The 19,799-nt window shown below is 21.9% G+C and overlaps 6 protein-coding genes and 1 long non-coding RNA gene across 18 annotated transcripts in view; 4 read left to right on the top strand and 3 right to left on the bottom strand.

Moving 5' to 3' along the window:
- Positions 1–7,266, top strand: part of LOC102673239 (orexin receptor type 1) — a 105,324-nt gene extending 98,058 nt beyond the window's left edge. For 6 of the 8 annotated variants that reach the window (XM_031508956.1, XM_031508957.1, XM_006612512.2 and 3 more), the window contains one exon: positions 5,315–7,266. In XM_031508956.1, the coding sequence (XP_031364816.1) occupies positions 5,315–6,032 (718 nt within the window). In that variant the 3' untranslated portion in view covers positions 6,033–7,266. The remainder of the gene's footprint in view (positions 1–5,314) is intronic. The other 2 variants (XM_031508954.1, XM_006612510.2) reach the window with 1 other exon arrangement.
- Positions 2,334–4,955, bottom strand: LOC116185171. The gene is made up of 2 exons (XR_004149958.1): positions 4,807–4,955; positions 2,334–2,776 (listed from the first exon to the last, which is right to left on the bottom strand). It is a non-coding gene; the product is annotated as an uncharacterized LOC116185171 (long non-coding RNA).
- An 85-nt stretch (positions 7,267–7,351) lies between the features above and the next one.
- Positions 7,352–12,028, bottom strand: LOC102673642. 4 transcript variants are annotated; one of them, XM_031508960.1, is made up of 7 exons: positions 11,995–12,028; positions 10,217–10,362; positions 9,863–9,892; positions 8,504–8,697; positions 8,169–8,363; positions 7,815–8,054; positions 7,352–7,737 (listed from the first exon to the last, which is right to left on the bottom strand). In XM_031508960.1, exons 1-7 carry the CDS (start codon positions 12,012–12,014, stop codon positions 7,570–7,572), a joined length of 993 nt encoding a protein of 330 aa, XP_031364820.1. In that variant the 5' UTR covers positions 12,015–12,028; the 3' UTR covers positions 7,352–7,569. The 4 variants fall into 4 exon arrangements, with proteins under 4 accessions (XP_031364820.1, XP_006612578.1, XP_006612579.1 ...); XM_006612515.2 differs by lacking the exon at positions 11,995–12,028 and adding an exon at positions 10,517–10,821; XM_006612516.2 differs by lacking the exon at positions 11,995–12,028 and having other exon boundaries at positions 10,217–10,256; positions 10,342–10,504.
- A 452-nt stretch (positions 12,029–12,480) lies between these two features.
- Positions 12,481–14,179, top strand: LOC102674025 (tRNA:m(4)X modification enzyme TRM13 homolog). Its single transcript, XM_006612518.2, has 5 exons — positions 12,481–12,693; positions 12,756–12,949; positions 13,092–13,517; positions 13,583–13,838; positions 13,929–14,179. Exons 1-5 carry the CDS (start codon positions 12,518–12,520, stop codon positions 14,113–14,115), a joined length of 1,239 nt encoding a protein of 412 aa, XP_006612581.1. The 5' UTR covers positions 12,481–12,517; the 3' UTR covers positions 14,116–14,179.
- A 260-nt stretch (positions 14,180–14,439) lies between these two features.
- LOC102674164 overlaps positions 14,440–19,799 on the top strand; it is a 52,006-nt gene continuing 46,646 nt past the window's right edge. Inside the window, exons 1-4 of one of the 2 annotated variants that reach the window (XR_004149943.1) lie at positions 14,440–14,622; positions 15,086–15,294; positions 15,383–15,675; positions 15,709–15,747. Coding sequence is in view for 1 of the 2 variants with exons in the window: in XM_031508962.1 (XP_031364822.1) it covers positions 15,108–15,294; positions 15,383–15,565 (370 nt within the window). In the remaining variant the exon portion in view is untranslated. Of the gene's footprint in view, positions 14,623–15,085; positions 15,295–15,382; positions 15,676–15,708; positions 15,748–19,799 lie in introns of those variants that run through there. The other variant, XM_031508962.1, reaches the window with a different exon arrangement.
- On the top strand, positions 15,709–16,598 carry LOC102674293. The gene has a single exon (XM_031508963.1). The coding sequence runs from the start codon at positions 15,784–15,786 to the stop codon at positions 15,961–15,963; it is 180 nt and encodes a 59-aa protein (XP_031364823.1). The 5' UTR covers positions 15,709–15,783; the 3' UTR covers positions 15,964–16,598.
- Positions 18,599–19,799, bottom strand: part of LOC102671353 — a 38,000-nt gene continuing 36,799 nt past the window's right edge. Inside the window, exon 5 of the mRNA XM_006612495.2 lies at positions 18,599–19,648. Within this exon, the coding sequence (XP_006612558.1) occupies positions 19,614–19,648 (35 nt within the window). The 3' untranslated portion in view covers positions 18,599–19,613. The remainder of the gene's footprint in view (positions 19,649–19,799) is intronic.

Below are 19,799 nucleotides of genomic sequence, written 5' to 3'. Positions count from 1 at the left end.
AATTATATAATAAATATAATTTATATAATAAAATATAATTATATATTATAAATTATATATAAATTTATATAAATTTATATGTTATAAAATTTCTTGAAAAATTTTGAAAAACAAATTATTCTACAAATGTTATTTCTATTATTATTTTATAATCATAAAAAATGATACCAACGTATTTTTTTTCTTTTTCTTCTTCACTTATAGAGAAAAAAATATAGTAACCTCTGCAATTACCGAAAATTGCGTCACTTCAGAGGAAATATAATATCATAATATCGTTTTTGTGAAGATTGAACCTGAGATTCACGCCAAAAATAAAAAAGAAAGAAGGAAAAAAAGCAACAGAATATGACGAAATGTTTTCGTGAATGTACCACAAATTTATCTAACAAATTATAATCCAGAATTGTGCACATTTTATTCAAAATAAAATAACAAATAATAATTTATTATAATAAATTATTAAATTTAATATTTTATTATTTTTATTTTACAAATTGCATACGAATAGTAATTGTATTTCTTACTAAATAAAGATAAATTATTATCAAATAATTTTTTAATTTAAGTTCATTCAAATAAATTAATAAATATAAATTGCTATGAGATTGTAATATATAGATTATAATTATAATAGAGATTACCTGTTATTTTATTTAAATGATATAGAGATTATCTGTTGTTTTTACTGCTATAAATTTGATTACATAAAATGATCATCTTTCGAATACTTTATTTCTATGATATTTAAATTTGAAATAAAATAACAATAGTAAGATTTTTTTCTTTTTTTAAAAAATAAAAATCTTTTATAAAATAAAAAAAAAGAAATATAAAATTATTAATTGGATAAAAATAATAAAAATAAATAAATAATAAATGTATTTCAAATAAATATAATATATGTTCTATTTAAATCAATGCACTTAAATATCTGCCAAATCATTGATATAATAATTGATATAACAAAAATAAAAATTAAATATTTTCAAAATATACAATTCGATAATTAATTTTTTTATAGATGGATATATGGATGACATTTCTTCTTTTTTCTTTTTTTAAATTAAATAATATATTTTTTATGTCAAATTATATTATGTCCTTTGAAAATATTCAATTTTAATTTTTATTCTCAATGGTTTGGCAGATATTAATAAATCGATTTAAATAGGATATTTATATATATATATATACATAGAAGCAGATTGATTTAATTATTAATTCAGCTAATTATAATATATGTCTTTATGCAATATTCTCTTTAACATACCGTTGATCCAATTTCGCTGTAACAATAAAATTCTCACTGATTGTTGTTCATATTAATCTTTATCGTCACAATATAATTTGTTACTCCACAATTCAAATTCTATAATGTATCTTCTATAATGTATATGGATGCAAGACATCAATTCAATAAATTTCAATTCAGAGGTTATGAAAGGAATAAATAATTTTTAATTAACTTTGATTTTATTATTTTTGTTTGTCTAAACAAAAATGTGGAGAGTTCGATGAGACAATATTGCATTTAATTCCATTTTGAATTATTTAAGCATAGAAATAAAGAATAGACTTTTTACATTTTTTATTCTGAATAAAAAATTTGGAAAAGTTTTTAAATGTTTTTTAGAGTAAAAATACATTAAAACTTTCAAGAGTTACTCTTTTCTATTTTTATAATATTAATGCATTGACATAATTATTATTCTATAACTTTTTCAAAGTTTTTTCGGAGTATATCATATTATAGTTCAAAATAATGGATTCTTTTGTGCAAAAAAAGAATCTTTAAGTTTTTATTTTTTTTTTATTAAGTTTATATATTTTTAAATCTAGAATTTACAAGAAAAAGTCTAAAAAAATTTCTTAATTTATATTATTTATAAAATTTCACATATTATTGAGTTTATAATAAGAATTTTTTCGGAATTTTCATTGTAATTCTTTTTCCAATTAAAATTGAGTTGAAATTTGCTTTGAAATGTTTTTATTTTTTTGTAATCTATCAAATCATTAAATAAATTTTCTTCAAATATTTTTCTTATTCTGATTATATTCTTTAATTTTAATTATTAATCTTATAATATTATTCTACATTGAGTATCATATGTTATGATATCAAAAACGATAAATTTTTTTCTATGAAAAAAGAAGCCTTTTATGAGAGGTTACATATATATGTATATCTTATTCATAATAAAATTTCAATCAAATAAGAATTAGAATCTTCATCGAGCTTACTTACTTGCTAAGGCAAATTTTTTTTTGCAGATTCAGTCGGTATAGGGGCTAAAAATTGCTTACTCTGCAAATCGCCATCTTTTTTGTTCGACTTCTGATTTTCAGCTTAAATAAAAAGGCATCGAAAATTACTTCTAATTTTATCAATTACGAGACAATTTTACTTTAATTGATTACAGTCCTATAATCTGGGTTTCTCAATACCAAGAGATGCGCATTAAGGAAAACAGGAAGGATCACGACGCAAGGAATTTGGTTCCGGTTTGTCTAACAACGGTCGATACTAATGCCAGCATGATATTCTTTTTACTTTTGGTGCTTCTATTCTATCTTGCACCATTAATAATCTTGTTGATTTTATATACGTTCATCATCAGACAATTGATGCCCAATTCCAATAATATCAGCGATTCTTATCATATTAAAACGAAAAAACATGTAATTATTATGCTATTAACGGTAGTTGTTAGCTTCTTCATCTGTTTATCACCTTATAGGATTCTGATCTTTTATATTGTTATTTCTCCAGCTGAAAAAATTGCCACCATTAATCGAGATACGTTTTTTGTACTTCTTAATATGAGTAGGATTATGATTTACTTACATAGTGCTATTGATCCTATATTATATAATTTAATGAGTAGTAAGTTTAGAAAGGAATTTTTTAAATTATGTAAAATGAAGAAGTGCAAAAGTAAAGAAATGAGAAACAATGTGACTGGAATGAGGAAAATGTACATTAGTGAACAAGAAGAAAATTTTGTGTGATGTTATTTCTTATATTCTCCCTCTCTCTCTCTCTCTCTCTATATATATATATATTATATATACTATATATAAATATATATATATATTTTTTATTGTAAATTCAATGTAAATCAAAAATTCAAAGTGATTTCAATGAATAAAAATTTAATTAACAATTAATATTTTAGTTAAAATTCATATGAAAGAAAATTTCTAATAAAAATCTGCATTATCTAAGAAATTCACAGAAAAACAGAATCTTCAAGAAATGTGTCAAAAACAAATATTTAAAATAAAAAAAAATGTTAAAATTAAAAATAAGAAATTATTAATGTATTTATTATCGTGTAATCGATAGCATTGCCTCTAATTTCGAATATGGTTATTAAATTAATTTAAAACTTTAAGTTTTAAGAAACCAAAAATACAAAAAAAATATTACAAAGCAAATATCGACTCTATCTACATCTATCTATGATTATCTAAAAATAATCTAAAAATAAAATTACATTAGAAAATCTAATCTATAGTAATCTATAGTAAAAAATCTAATCTAGATTATAGAAAATTTAGAAAATGCAATAAGAGGAAATATGTAAAAAAAGATGAAAAAAAAGTTTTTATATTTTCTTTCTTTTTTTATCGAACATTTATGAAGAAAGATACTGCTATTCAAAAAAAAATTGTTTTAAATTCATTACTAGAATTAATAATATAACGCATTACAAATATTCAAAAAAGTTATAAAAAATTTACAAAAAATATAATAAATCATTATTCAAAAATTTTATTATCCTATAGTTATTATTATTTTAATACAATAATTAATATAGTAATTATGAATTATATAAAAATTATAAACATACCAAAAAAAACATGCAAAAGTATTTACATGTTTTTTTTTTTAAATTATCATTATAGTATCTATTGAAACTCCTTTGTTTATTTAAATTAATTTCGGCAAAAAAAAATAAAATCTTTAAAATAAATGTATAAAATATATAAGATTAAACTAATTGTATTAAAATAATATGATAAATAATAATATAATAATATCATAATAAATCTAGTATAAATTTTATTTTAGAAACTTATAATATTTATAACTAATAAAATATATATTAATATAATACTATAAATATATAATACTATAATATAATATTAATACTAATATAATATATATAATACTAATAAAATATATATTAATAAAATATATATAACTATAAAAGATAATTCTAATAATCAAATAGACGAAAAAAAAAAAATTATTCTTTAAATAATTATTAATTATAACAATATAAATAATCGAATATATTAATGAAATAATATATTTAGTAGTAAAATAGTAAAAGAATAATTGTTATAAATAAATATTATAATAATTAAAGCTATAATATTATAATTATAACAATAAATTAATCACACGTTTGAAATAAAGCGTCTAATTGTCGTGATTTTCAATAACAGAATGACACCTTACGTATCGATTTCAATGTATCGAATTGAAAAGGGAGGGGATTCGACAAATCGAAATTTGTCGAGCGTAACACGAACGCAAACGAATCAATTTGGAAAAGCTGAATTATAAGAAATGTTTTCAGTTTCGAAGTTTTAAGTGTAAAATCAAAACAAATATAAAAATAATACACAAATTGAATATACGGATAGATTAAAAAACATAAAAATATATGTAAAATATATATGTATATATGAATTAATTATGATTTAACTATTACTTCCATTTTTATGTAAATAAAATTATAAAAGAAATTTATAGAAAATACATTTTTGTTAAAATAAATAAAATCTTACCATATCTGCACGAATGTTGTTGGATTATCTCTCAATTATTATTGTATATGCAAAATTTATATTTTTAAAATTCATTCCGCTTTCAAACCTTCAATCAAATGATAATCTGCCATAAAAATATTCAATTCTGGCATAATAATAATTAAACAAACGTATATTGATTAAATAAAGCTTAATAATTTTAATAAATTATAATTAAATTTAATAATTCTAACACAATATTCTATTAATACAAATTTTATATAATTATATACTTCTGTCAGTGAAATACGTTCTCTTACTACGATTTTTAATTTTAAACTGAAAATAATATGCGCAATATGGTGCGCATTGACTCGTTTTGCAATTAGATCTTAGTAGCTTTTTGATTGGCTGTAATGCAATTTTTTATTCATTTCAATCGTGCGAAAATTGAAGTACAATATATTGTATATTCAATTGTATATTTCTATACATTTAATTTTTACACATTAAATCATTAATTAATTAAAATAATGTCTGTTTACAGTCCTATCCTATTAATGGCTACATACGAGGAAGAGAATAAGGATGGTACATACATTCCGACCTGTTACACCAAAGCAAACACATATTGGACAATCAGTTTCGTCTTATTCACAATAATCGTATTCTTTGTAATACCATTCTTGATTTTGGTAGTTCTATACACAGTTATAGCACGCCATCTGATGACGAACCCAACAATTAGCCGTGGCTCGTCGAACAACTTGCTCAAATATCGCAAGCAGGTAATGCTCATGCTAGGAACAGTGGTACTCTGTTTCTTCTTGTGTTTATTACCATTTCGAGCATTAACACTTTGGATCTTAGTTGTCCCGATTAAGGTGATTCTCGATTTTGGTATCGAGCGTTACTTCACTCTGCTCTATTTCTGCCGAGTGATGTTATACTTGAACTCCGCCATTAATCCTATTCTCTACAATTTAATGTCAACGAAATTCAGGGAAGGATTCCTTAGATTATGCGGTTTGGGTCCTAATAGAAGAAAGAAGAAGAAAACGTCGGACAAAACTGGTACTTATACTACTGGCTCAACCAATTGCAGTAGCAACCACTCAGACTTCTGGAGAAGACATAGCAGTAATAAGAGCAGCAGTGTTAAGGCGCCGTGCAATTCGACCATGGAGAAACAAACAAAAGTACCACTTCAGACGACGGTCATTAGCGGAAATATTGTTAAGAAAAAACAGGAAAGTTACGTTTAAAGTAATGGGTACTAGGATAATTTTTTAAGACTGTGATCATTCGAATCATTCCATAACATTTTAATATCATTCAGTATTGTTCATATTTATATGTGGATTGTATTTTATAAAATATTTATATGTTAAAAATATGAAAAAAATTAAAAGATGATTCCAATTTAATTATTATTAAATAATAGTTTAATACTCATTTTGTTCTTATTATTTATATCTATTTTTATTGTACTATTTATATCTTCAATAACGAACTAGGATAATCTTAATTAATTAGGAATCGTAAAAAATTATTTTTTAATAATAACTTACTTAAATTATTTTATTTTTTACAAAAATATCAATCTACATAAGATTATGAACGATACATTAGGATCGAATTATATAAAATTTTACATAAAATCTGTGATCACTAATTATGTAAATGTTTACCGCATAAGTATTATAATGAAGAATAAAAAATATAAATGAAAGAAAGACTAAAGATAAAAATATAAAGTAAGTGAAATTGAATGATTTTTTAAAAATCAAATAGATATTTGTTTACTTTATTTACTATATGATATTATTTATTCAAATCTTGTTGTAATTTTTATAATCAAATGTAAATAATATTTAAAATAGCATACTAATTTTCTACAAAAATCTTGAGTTCCTATGCGCTCATTAAAGATATAATTATAATAATTGTTATAATTAAGTCAAATACTGTTTCATCATTTTATATCAATCTTAAATATAATTATGATAACTATTATAAAATAATTAGAAGTATTTTTAAAAATATATAAAGTATAGCTATTTTTCATGTATTAAAACTATTGGAAAAGTGATGAAACTAGTCTACAAGCTTTAAATAATTTATTTAAATAATAAATATAACAAGAAATATATACATTGATATTTTTGCTGTAATCGCGTATAATTATTAAAACTTTATTGCTCATAACGTAGCAATAAATAACAAATTGATTTAATTATATATTAAATTATTCCAGTAATCATTAATTGTATAGTATTCTTTCTCGGTTCCTATACATATATATAAAAGAATTTGTATTTTATTTTTATCATAAGAATGAATTGAATATTCCTAATCAATTGCAAAAGTTAATTTTCACAATCGTTCACAAATTTATTATTAATGCTTAATACGAAATATCTACGAGAAAATATTATTTTTATTATGCAAAATATACGTTTCTGTAAATATTTTGTAAAATAAAGAGAAGTTAAAATATTAATAATGTCAAATTTTTTTAAATTAACTTGCAAATGTTAAATCAAAAGTGATTTACATAATACATAATACAAAATAAACAAAATAAAGAGCTGAAATAAATATATTTTATATCATATATTCTAATTATAATAATATATAATTTAACAATATATATAATTAACAAATTAATAATTAAATAAAATTAAATATAATAATTTTAAATACAACAATGAAAAAAAACTTTAAAGTATATTATTTTATTTAAGATGTATCAAAAATATTTTAGATTAAGGAACACAAAATAACGTAATCAGAACGAAATTATTTTAACAAATTAGACTTTTCATAATCATATTTCATAAATATTATATCGTGAGCCAAATTGTCAGATCTCACAACTAAAGAATATATATAATAACCTTTTGATTCCATGAAATCGATCAAATTTCTCTTACCATTTTCAACGTGAGAGAATTCCACCGAAAACGTCTGAAAAGTAATCCAATTTTTAATTTTAAATTACAATTTATTGCATCAATTAATACTAATTAATCCGTTCAATTCACCTCTATATTTATCATGTCAAAAGGAATTGTTTTTAACACCTGAAGCTCATGGCCCTCTATATCAAGGCTGAAATAATTTACAGTAGTTACGTTAAGAGCAAACATTAAATCTATAAAAGGAAAACATTGAACTGAAATGTGAACGCCATTATGAACAACATCAGCAGAATTTGGTAAATGAGTGTCTGAAGCATTTGGCTCGTGTAATCGACCCACGTTGTTCGCCATTAAGAAGAAATTCTAAAAATTAAATAAAATAAAAAATATATATAATGAATATAAAATATTTTAAAATCATATTTAATTTTATTTATTACATAATTTGTTTTTATAGTAAATTACGAACTTTCGTACCACCGAGGGATATGGCTCAATAGCAAGACACGTCGGCGTTAGGTAAGCCTTTCTATTTTTCTTCAACATTTTATTAAAATTTATAGGATCTGCTTCTATTAGAAGACCACTCCAATTAAAGAATCGTTCTAATACCAAAGTATTACTTCGAGTTTCTCCGTCATAAGCACCACATTCTACGAAGAAACCATTTTTCTACACGAAATTAAATATTATAATATTAACTAGTTGTTCAAATAATAAAAAAGACTTAAATGTCTTGAGATCATTAATAATATTTTTTATTTAATTAAGTTCATGTAAAAATATTAATTGTGATGATTAATTGATAATACCTTATCTTTGAAAATTTTTCGAATAACACTCGCTTGACCCATTGATGGATCATTGATTTCTGGATTTTCAAGATTATACGAATAATTCGGATTATATTTCCAAAGTATCCAATATCGTCGAATATCGGTTATGTATTGCTGCCAATTTGTTGGATTCGATGGTGATTGTATCTTATTATTATACCATTTAACGCCTAACAATAATTATATAAATTAGTTTAATAAAAAAATTATGCAACTATATACTTAGAATTAAACTTTTAGAAAAAATTTACAATTAAAATTAGAGTATGAATACATATTATGAATATTTCATGAACCGTTTATAGTGTTAATCGTGCAATATTACATGATTAGGTAACACGATATACATGTAGATTTTACATGTGTTTAATTAAATTAGAAAACTACAAGTTGTGTATATGTATATACATAGCTTCATTAGATATCATCAAAAAATAATATAAAAAAATAATAAAAATTGTTTTTATTTCTTTTCGAAAAATTTCATAGAACTATATTTATAATGCTTTATAAAAAAAATCATTTAAAATATTCGAAATGAAAAATAGTATGAATTAATTCAATACTAAAATATAATAGTAATGATAATTAATATTACCAATTGAATATTGCTAAATATTCAAAAACAATTATATATAATTAATAATTTATTGATTTTTTAAACAAATCAATGATACTTATATCTTGTATTAAAATTTATTTTATAATATCAATTTATACATATTTATTTTGATCCGATTTTTTAATAAATAATTATATTTACAAATATGCAGAAAAAATTAACAGATGGTCCGTAATAATAATATTTAGATATGTAAATATGAATTAATATTTCTTATTATAATTTCATTGTATGTCATTATGACTTGCACGCGTAGATAAAACAATACGTTGCATAACATAGTCGTGATCATAAAGGCAGTAATAAATGATCAATAAAGATTATAAAGATTATTAAGATATAAATCACAAATTACAATTCGTAAATCAGTCAATTTATATCAATTATAAATAATATCAGTAACTTATTAGTTTAAGATTAATATTACACAACACTATTACATTGTGGAAATTTTAAATTCATGACATAAACATAAATAAAACATATAATAGTAATATACATATATATGTCTATTTCTATTACGAAATCGTTACAAAATTAACCTAAATAACCTAATTAATTAAATGAATTAACCTTGGTAAAATTAAGATTTCTTCTAGTATACAATTAATAAATAATAACAAAACAAGTCAAGAAACTTTTTTAATATTTTATAATTATTGTTCATTAATTTTTCCATAAAAATAAATTAATAATTGATTTTCCACACTCACCGTCGGTAAAGTTATACCACCTATTCAAAACTGTAACAGTAAAGATAAGATTATTATCAACAATATCGTAAAATTTCTTATAATTCACATATCAATAAAGATATTGTCATATATTTTTATAACACATTAAAATAGAAAAAAAAGGATAAAGATATTTTTAATAAAAATTTCTAATTCAAATGTTCAGACAATTTATACTGATAAATTAATATATGTTTTTAATAATAATTAAACAAAATTATTTAAATTATTTTAAATATATTATTTAAATATATTCAAATATAGTAAAAATATTTTTTATTTTTCTTATGACAATATCTATAACTAATTTATAGCAAAAAGAGATTTACATACCATCCTGATCTAGCTCCTCCAAATATGTATTATGTTTTATCTGATCCAAAGGAAGATAGGATGCGAATAAAAATTGTTGAATTAAAATAATTGACACGATGCCTAATAAAGCGATAACTGCATACCATTTCCGTCCCCAAAACGTTCTGACAATCCAAACGTGTACACATTGACAGCATTCAATATCCGGCATTTTTTTTAAAGAATTATAAAATAGTAATAAATTAGTGCTATTTTATAAGTAATGACGGACAAACCAATAAAAGGACGTAGTCCACGAAATTGTAACAAGAGACTGACCTCTTAGAGAATAATTCTTGGATCTTTAACATTGCTCGATCGATAGATATATGTAGTGTGATAAGTGTTCAAAATTATATTTATATTTTCATAAATCACTAATAATTTTAGTTGTCCTCTTCAACTTTTGATAATTCAAACTTTAAACTTTTATTCTCATCCCATTAATTATTGTCATTTTATATATACAAATAAATTAATTTTTTTTATAAGAATATCGAGTATGTGTATTTATATAAATTCATTATATCTTTTAAATTTGTTAAGACTTTATATTAATTATTTTTTTATAAATTTTTTGTCATTAATAAAAATCTTTAATAAAAATTATTTAAATGATGTGAATGAATGATGCAAAATATTCTTATTTACTACTTTTACTTCAATCGTCAAAGTAGATCGTTATATATTTTAATTGAGATATTGTTTTAAATATTGTTTATTTTTTGATTTTATTAATATTTAATTAAATTTCAAATTAAGCGAAGTCTTGATGTTAATTAATTGTTTATTGTTTTAAATATATATTTTAAAATGAATAAACAGAGGTTATGATCGAAAAATAACACATAACTGTAAGATGATCACTGTAACTAAATACACTTATATTGCACATACGTACACATGTACATTTTTTTAATCATTCAATCATTTAAATATAAATATCATTAACGGCACAAAAAAATGAAAATGAATCCGAATAATATTGCAATTGAATTCTAACTGTCACATGCATTCTTAATTAAAATTCTTAATTTAAAAATTTTAAATAAATAATAATTTTATACTTAATAAATCGTTGAGAATACTTGAGAATATTCAAATATTTATATATACTGAATAAATTAGAAAAACAAAAAGAAATAAAAATTCATTTAAATTTAGTCTTAGTAATACTAAATTTAGTATACTGTGATATAGCCGCATACTTACAAAATAACTCAAGTTAAATTGCGATATTGGTTTTATATTCCATTTATTAGATGATAATTAATAAATAAAATATAAAACCAATATAAATTAATTTTAATGTACAATTAATAGAGAATAGCAAATATTAAATAACAAATATTTCTTACATTAAATGATTCCAATAAAAATAATATATATACTTTATGTGCATATTTCAGCAATATTTAATTATATGGATAAGATTTAATATGAAGATACATATATATTATGAATAAATAGAACAAAATAATTTGTAAAATATCTCTATTAAATGCATTAGTTAATGTATAAAAAATCTATTATAAATAATAAATAATAAAATATGAAACATTTTTTTTTAATGAAAAAAGATGTATTAATCAAAACTAATCTTAATAAATTTTATCCACAGAGTAAATATAAATTATCAAATGCAGGTAAATAATTATTTATTTTCGACTATTGATAAAATCGAATTAAGAAATATATATTCTAATAAAAATATAAAATTATAAATTATATATAAAAATAATAAGTCATAATAATACCTTTCTTTTATAATAAACATGCAAAATTTAATTGATTAATGTGCAAAAAATGTAAAAAAAAATCTATAGTGAAAATAATCATTTATATATTATCAAAAAATAAAATATATATGGTATTTAAAAAAAGTAATATGTCTTTCTCATACGAACATTATAGAATGACTGCAAGCGTTTGGTTATTTCCTTATTTATATATCTTTCAATCGAAATATGTAATATATAATACATATATGTATATCATATATACAATGTGTTCCATATAAATAAAATCTAAACTAACCTAAATTATGATTACTTTTTTATAAATAAATAAAAATTTTAAATATTGAATATTATTAATAATTATTAAATATAATAATATATATTTAATTGTTTAATTAAATAAATTTACTTTTTACAGTAATACATTTAAATAATATAGTGATGTGTTAGGTTATATATAAATATATTTTGCTTTAAATATTTTTACAAGAATAATTCATTCAATATTAAAATTTACAAAAATCTAACAATTTAAAAAAAAATGGCAGAAAAAAGTCATTGTATGTATTTTGTAAAAAAAAAAAAACGTTATTGTCGTATGACAGTAAAAAAAGGAAACAAATTTTGTGGTGAACATCAAGAAGTTTCATTAGATTGTGATTTAGACAAGCAAAAATCTGAAAATAAACGAATAAAATGTCCACTTGATCCAACACAGTAAGTTTATATCTTTTATAAATATTTTATAGGAATATAAAATTTAATTAAATTATTTCTAGTACATGTTATGAATCTAAGATATCTAAACATTTAAAAGTATGTAATGCAAAGCGTTTAATTGATGCACAACCATCATTTATTGTAAAAGGAATTAATTCCAATGAAATATGTGAAACATCACAACATGTTCCACTTTCTGAATTAAATGAACTCATTATAAATACAGTTATAGATAAAATAAAAAATGTTTATGGTTAGTAATTCTAATTTATTTAAAAAATCTTTTATTATAATTTTAAATTTTAAATTTTAAATTTTAAATTTTAAATATAAATTCATATATTTAAAATCAAATTTAAACTTGATCTATAATTTTTTATTACTTTTTTTTACAGAAAAATTACCAGAATTTCCTGAAATAATATTGGAGCATCAAATACTTAAAGATAAAATAAATGATGTTTCTTGTGGAAAAATTGTTAAGAAGCATCTCATTCAAAATTCATCATTATTATCACATTTAGAATGTGCAAATCTTATAAAAGATAATACTTGTTTTATTGAGTTTGGAGCAGGAAAAGGCAAATTAACTTATTGGTTAGGACAAATAATAAAGAATAAAAAAGATTGTTGTATATTATTGATAGATCGTTCAAGTTATAGACATAAAAGTGATAATAAATTGAAGAATGAACAATCTGCTCTTATAATAGAAAGAATACGTACTGATATTGCTGATTTGAAATTAAATGCTATATCAACAATTCAAAAATTTAAAAATAAAGTTGGTATTGCAAAACATTTGTGTGGTGCAGCTACAGGTATATTTATAGTTTTCTTCCATATATATTCTATTACTAAAGAAATTATTAATATTATTTTATAGATTTAACTCTTAGTTGTTTAGTTCATGCAATGCAAAATGAACCGAAATGTAATGTTATTGGATTAATTATTGCATTTTGTTGCCATCACAAATGTGAATATAAATCATACGTTGGAAAAGATTTTTTAAAACAATGTGGATTTATACCAAATGAGTTTACAATTTTATGTAGCATTGCTAGTTGGGCAACTTGTGGTTCTGTTTTAAACAAGGAAATTGAAACTTCAAAAACTCAAAATAATATCAAAAATATAAGGTATAATATTTTTAATTTTTAATATTTTCTCTTTGTTTTTTTTTTCATTAGATATGAAAAATAATAAAAAAAACACATTATATTTTTTAGTACAAATATAAAAACCTTAACTTCGAATGAAAAAGAAAATATCGGCCGTAAAGTAAAATCGATACTAAATTGGGGTCGTTTGGAATATTTAAAAAATGTTGGATTTCAAAGTAACCTTATTTATTATACTACTTCTGATGTATCATTAGAAAACATGTGTATAGTAACTACAAAAAGTCAAATATAATAATTTAATAAATATATATTATAATATATATTATAATAAATATAAAATAAACTTTTTGAACCAATTTATATGTATTTATGCATACAAATATTGATTCTTAATAAAATTTATTCTATCTATCTATTTGATGATCTGGATATTTTTGTTTTGAATATAATCGTATTTTTACTATATAAAAAAAGTATATTTTCTACTTTTTTATGTAAAAGATCAATATTATTATTATATCGAAGTTAATATCAATCAGTTAAAATACGTAATTTAAGTATGACTATTTTATTGCATCGCTACATGTGAACACTGCAGAAGGCATTAATTTCTTTTACTATATACAACGCCCCGCCCAAACATAACTTTGTGTAACAGTTTCTATTGCACCAAATGATGTTCGGATTCAAGATGATTACGTCGTTAAATTAATATTACAAAAATTATACATATATTTCTATTATAATAATAAAAATTTAATTAATAATATAAAATTCATCAATAAAAGAACTATTTAAGGTACGTATTATATAATATTAACATTTTGTTTGATAAAATTAAAATTTCATGATTTCATTTACTATGAAGTCATTTCATGATATTTTAAAGATATGTTAACATTATATTTTTTATAATTAATTTTTTAAATATAATATAATCAAAATTTTTATAAAGAATAAGCATTTTAAAATAATTCTAATTTAATTATATGACTGATACGCCACGCCTTCGTTTCTGTAAGTATAGATGACGCGAAATTTACATTTTTAAAAACTGGGATTTTTGAATTAAAAAAGTAAATATTATTTGCAAATTTAAACAAGATACTATTTTGTTAATTAGTAAATGAAATTATGTAAAAAAATATATTTATTCCCTTCAGTCGATTTTTAAATTAATAGAATTAATTGATAAAAGTTTATTAAAAATTTATTATTAAAAGTTTAAGCATTGAAGGGAAAATTATCTTTGTTTTTTTCAGAGGAATCTTTAAAATTTATAAAATGTCCATTTTAGACGAGCGAGAGGATTATCTGAAGAATCCCTTCTTTGTGAAGCATGAATATGGTGATTTTACACCATTTTATGTCACTGTCACTATCTGTTCTCTACTATTTGCATTTTTGTGCATTCTGAACATTGGATTTTGTTGTTCGCGTCATCGATATTATTGGCAAAGTCCTCATACTGGTAAGTTTCAATATCAATATAATAAAATATTTCATTTTCAATAATAATCTTATAATGAATATTATTGTTTATTTTTTTATTTAATTAGGGAACAGATGGATTCAACCATTATGGACAGTATTACCGCATAAAACACCACCTTTGGATTTAACTGAATTAGAACCAGGACGTGCTTTTGAGGCACAAGAGAAACAAGAGGTTTTACAATATCACGATCCAAAGCCATATGGAACTGCACCACAAACACAAGAATATATGGAAATGCAAAAACGTGAGAGTGAAATTTAATTAAATATTAATTTTGATATTATATATATAAGTGAACAAACATTCAAAAGTCGAATTCAAGTATTCAGTTAAAAACATTGTATAAATTGATCTATATATATATATATATATAGATTTATTATATATATATATAATAGCCAAAGCTAAAAAATAACTGTACAAAGTGCACAAAACTTATATATTTTTAAAAATCACATCAAGATGGGACTGCACATTTTTTGGCCAGCAACCACTTGTTTAACACTTTTTGTTGTTTGTATAATAATAATCTTATTAAAATACGGTTCACAAATTTGTAAGGTACGACATACAACATTGCCATCTGATCGAGAATGGGAAGAAAAAGCATATTCACGAAAACTTTCAATTTCCATGGCATAAAGTTAGATAGATATCACCATATGTTTTCATGTCATCTAATTCGTAATAGCAAAGAATTTAGATTAAAATTAGGATATATTTTAACATATAGATATATGCTTACTCTATATTTAATAATAACATTTCAAATCTAAAAACTATTTTTTACAAATATGCTTTGAAAAAATTACTTAAACACTATACATATGTATAATATACATATGTATCAGTGTTTTATTTTAAAATAATATAATTGTGTGCCTTAAAAAATAATTTTGCACATTATACATTACCTTTTATACATTACCTTTTATGCATTTTAGGATAAGAAATTTTAATGAATCTCTATTTATCTATATAAAATATCATAGTTGTTTGTGTCATGAAAATTAATTTTTTTCCAATAAAATTTTACAATTAATAATTAATTAAAAATGAAATAGAATATATATATTTGTTTAAACAATAATTTTAAGAAAGTAAGCAATAATTCTTACATTTTATAAGTTGATTTGAAAATATATTTCATGACACAATATAAAAAAAAATAGAATATTTGTAAAGAAAGACTATGTAACTATATTAAAGATCTGTAATCCGTCCCATTTTTTAAAGTTTAGTATTTTTTATAAAACAATTTTATAATTATCTGCAAACTTTTGTATTTTTTATATGTTTTTCATATAAATAAAAAATGCTTATCTTTACATAAAATATACGTACATTTAATGTATCTTCTATTAATTATTTGATTAATTTGATTAATTTGTGTTCACTAAAAACATAAAATTAATCAATAATTTTTATATATAATATTTAGTTTTTATTGACAACATTGGATTTTTATTACATGTGTAATGGTTACACAATTATTTAATAAGTAAGTAGATACATTATACAATTTTTTCGTTCAATTATAACGTCAGCTTGTAAATAAATTACTGACAATGATTTCGCACGAGCTACACGAGATATTTAATTTGGAAATATGAATTTGATTTGATTGCCTAGGCAACTAAAACTTAAACTTCCTATTAAAGATATCTTTTTTTTTTTTTTTTTTTTTAAATTTTTTTTAATAAAAAATTTTTTTTTTTTTTTTTTTTTTGAATTCTTCTTAACTAACTAATTTTTCATTTTTTTTTTTCTTTTGATCTGATATAAATTCGTTCGCTACTATTCTATAGAAAAGTACCGAACAGAATTCTTCTTCATTTATGATTTGATTTTAAATTCATCAACGAGTTTAATCTATATATCAACATGGATGCATAATGATTAAAAAACTTTGAATGGTATACTCAAAAGATCAATAACATTTTTGGAAAGACTTTTGATTATGTTGCAAGTACAATGATGGATTAAAATTTGAAAAAGCAATTAAGGCTTCCTTCTGCCATACTTCAACTCGCATTTAAGAACAATTTAACTTCTAATCATTAGCATATCTTCTATTATTATTATGCTATGTTACAATGCGTTTAAAACACGAAGAACTTCCATCAAGTTCCACACAAAGAGAGGTCAAGCATGTTATTATTTAATTACGCTTTAATAGACGTTTAATAATAGTTAATTAGAAGAAACCATAGAATGTAGATAATGCTATCTTATTCTATCATAGATTCGTTTTTTTCATTTTTTTTTCTTTTTATGTATAATCATGATATGACGTACACGGTATATGTAGACTAATCTACGATCATCGATACCGATCAATACCATCGATCCGTATGTATTTCGCTGAATATTTTTTTTTTATACAGATATACCGTATATACCCGGCATAATTACCTGAATTAACTGACTTTTATTAACTTTAATGACTTTATCGAATTTTTCTTGTTTCGTATACATCTAGACTTAAAAACAAATACAATTTTGTATTCGGAAAGGGGAAGGTTTGATTTCTATAGTTTCAATGGAACACCTCGTAGAGACGAGTTCTAATTAATTTAATTAGCCCCCAGATCTACGAGAAGCCTGAGACTTTTGCATTATGTTAATTTGATTTTTATGCTCATTTGGCTTTCGTTATTATAAGTTTTTCATTCAGAGATAATACGAGACACATATAAAGAGACTGTATATATTGACGTTTCATTTTATGCGAAGGTTACGTCTTGTCGAGAAGAATTATTAGTACATATCGGAGAAATGGTAATAATTATTTAATCGTGCTTATCACGTAAAACACTGATTCCCAAACTTAAGGACGCGGCAGTTTTCAAACAACTTTCCAATTAATTCGATATTTTAAAAGTTATTTAAATATTTATTTAATATTTATTTACTTTTAACTATATTCTTTTTCGTAAAAAAGTAGTTTATTACTTTTATCATTAGCATAAGTAAGTTTATATCTTGGAACCTCGATTATATCCTAATAAGAATGAAAACGTCCGAAAAGTTTGGAAACCCTTTGAATGTATAAGACATAGTTAACATCAAACACGGTATATTTACCTATATGACAATTGAAAGGATAAAATCTCTGTTCACAAATATTGTACCTGATTTTAAGTATAAATATTAATGAAAAGAAAGCCGAACAGAGAGCCATCTTTATATAAAATAATCATACGCAGAAGAATGTGCGTGGAAAACTAACGAATTAAACGAACAAAATGTTCGTGTTAATGACAACATATTTTAATTTTTTTAGAGGAAGACAAAGTTAACGGGCATTTTATATAGAGACCGTCGATCGTCCACTTGTCTTTCTTCTTCTTTTTTATCCGTCGACGTATTTTAAAAGAAATATAAACTATTTCTAATTGGGAATTTCTATTATGCTATAATTGATAATCGTACAACGTTGAAAATTCGTATGGGTTCGTAACGATGCATATATTCTAGCAAGAATATATTTTATAAAGAATCTCAACGGCAGTCATTTCGTGTTGATTCTTGATACTAAAAGTTTTACCACAGTGTATTACTATACAATTATCATGTCATGAAACGTTTCATCATCGATACAGTAGCATAATATAATAATAATAATCGTAATTTTATAAAACATAGAAAAAAAAGAAAAAATTATTTCTTTAAAAAAATAATAATTCATATAAGATATATATTTTGCCAATTATATTTACAATTTACTATATATTATATTTATCTGATTACTTATTTAAAATTGACAAAAGATTATTTTTAACAAAAGAAAGAAAAAAAATTCATGATAGTATCAAAGAATAATTAATAATTTTTAATGATTTAATTATGTCACTGTATCGAGGACAAGATCGGTAATATTCATAAATAAATCGATACACAGCAATTACAGAGTTGACAGAATTGTAAAAAAAAAAAAAGAAAACATTATTGAATCCAGCTATCCACTCTTTAATATATTCGTATAGCGATTATTAATATTTGGCCACATATAATGGAAGTAATTCTGAAAATAGCCAACATGTAATCGATAATTATTATCGATGGAGCAAGTACTGACAGTAACGTTCAAACGTTTAAAAGTCAGATTTTATGATCGTATTGAAATTTCTTTTTCAATTATAATCATTGTCAATACTTAAAATACATTCCTTCTCTGTTCATTTGAAAATTAGAGTTCACGTGAAAAAGACAAGATAGTATTTTCGTTGCCTGTTATGGAACAGATCGCTGCGTACTCCATTAAGTGATTGATCGACAATTTTCCTCGTTTATTGTTTACCCGACTTCTTGCTTGCTCGTTCTCCTAAAACAGTTACATAAAAATTATAAATCAAAAGATATATATAGTTATACATATTTAATATATACATCTAAATATATCTAATATATACATATATATTTTAATATAATAAATTTGATTGTTTCATTATTGACTGTTAGTAATAAATTTACAA

The sequence above is a fragment of the Apis dorsata genome, unplaced genomic scaffold (assembly GCF_000469605.1).
Source record: "Apis dorsata unplaced genomic scaffold, Apis dorsata 1.3 scaffold_113, whole genome shotgun sequence".
In the NCBI taxonomy this organism is placed as follows: domain Eukaryota; kingdom Metazoa; phylum Arthropoda; class Insecta; order Hymenoptera; family Apidae; genus Apis; species Apis dorsata.
Note: the sequence above shows the minus strand (reverse complement) of the source record. Positions and strands in the feature narration are given on the sequence as shown.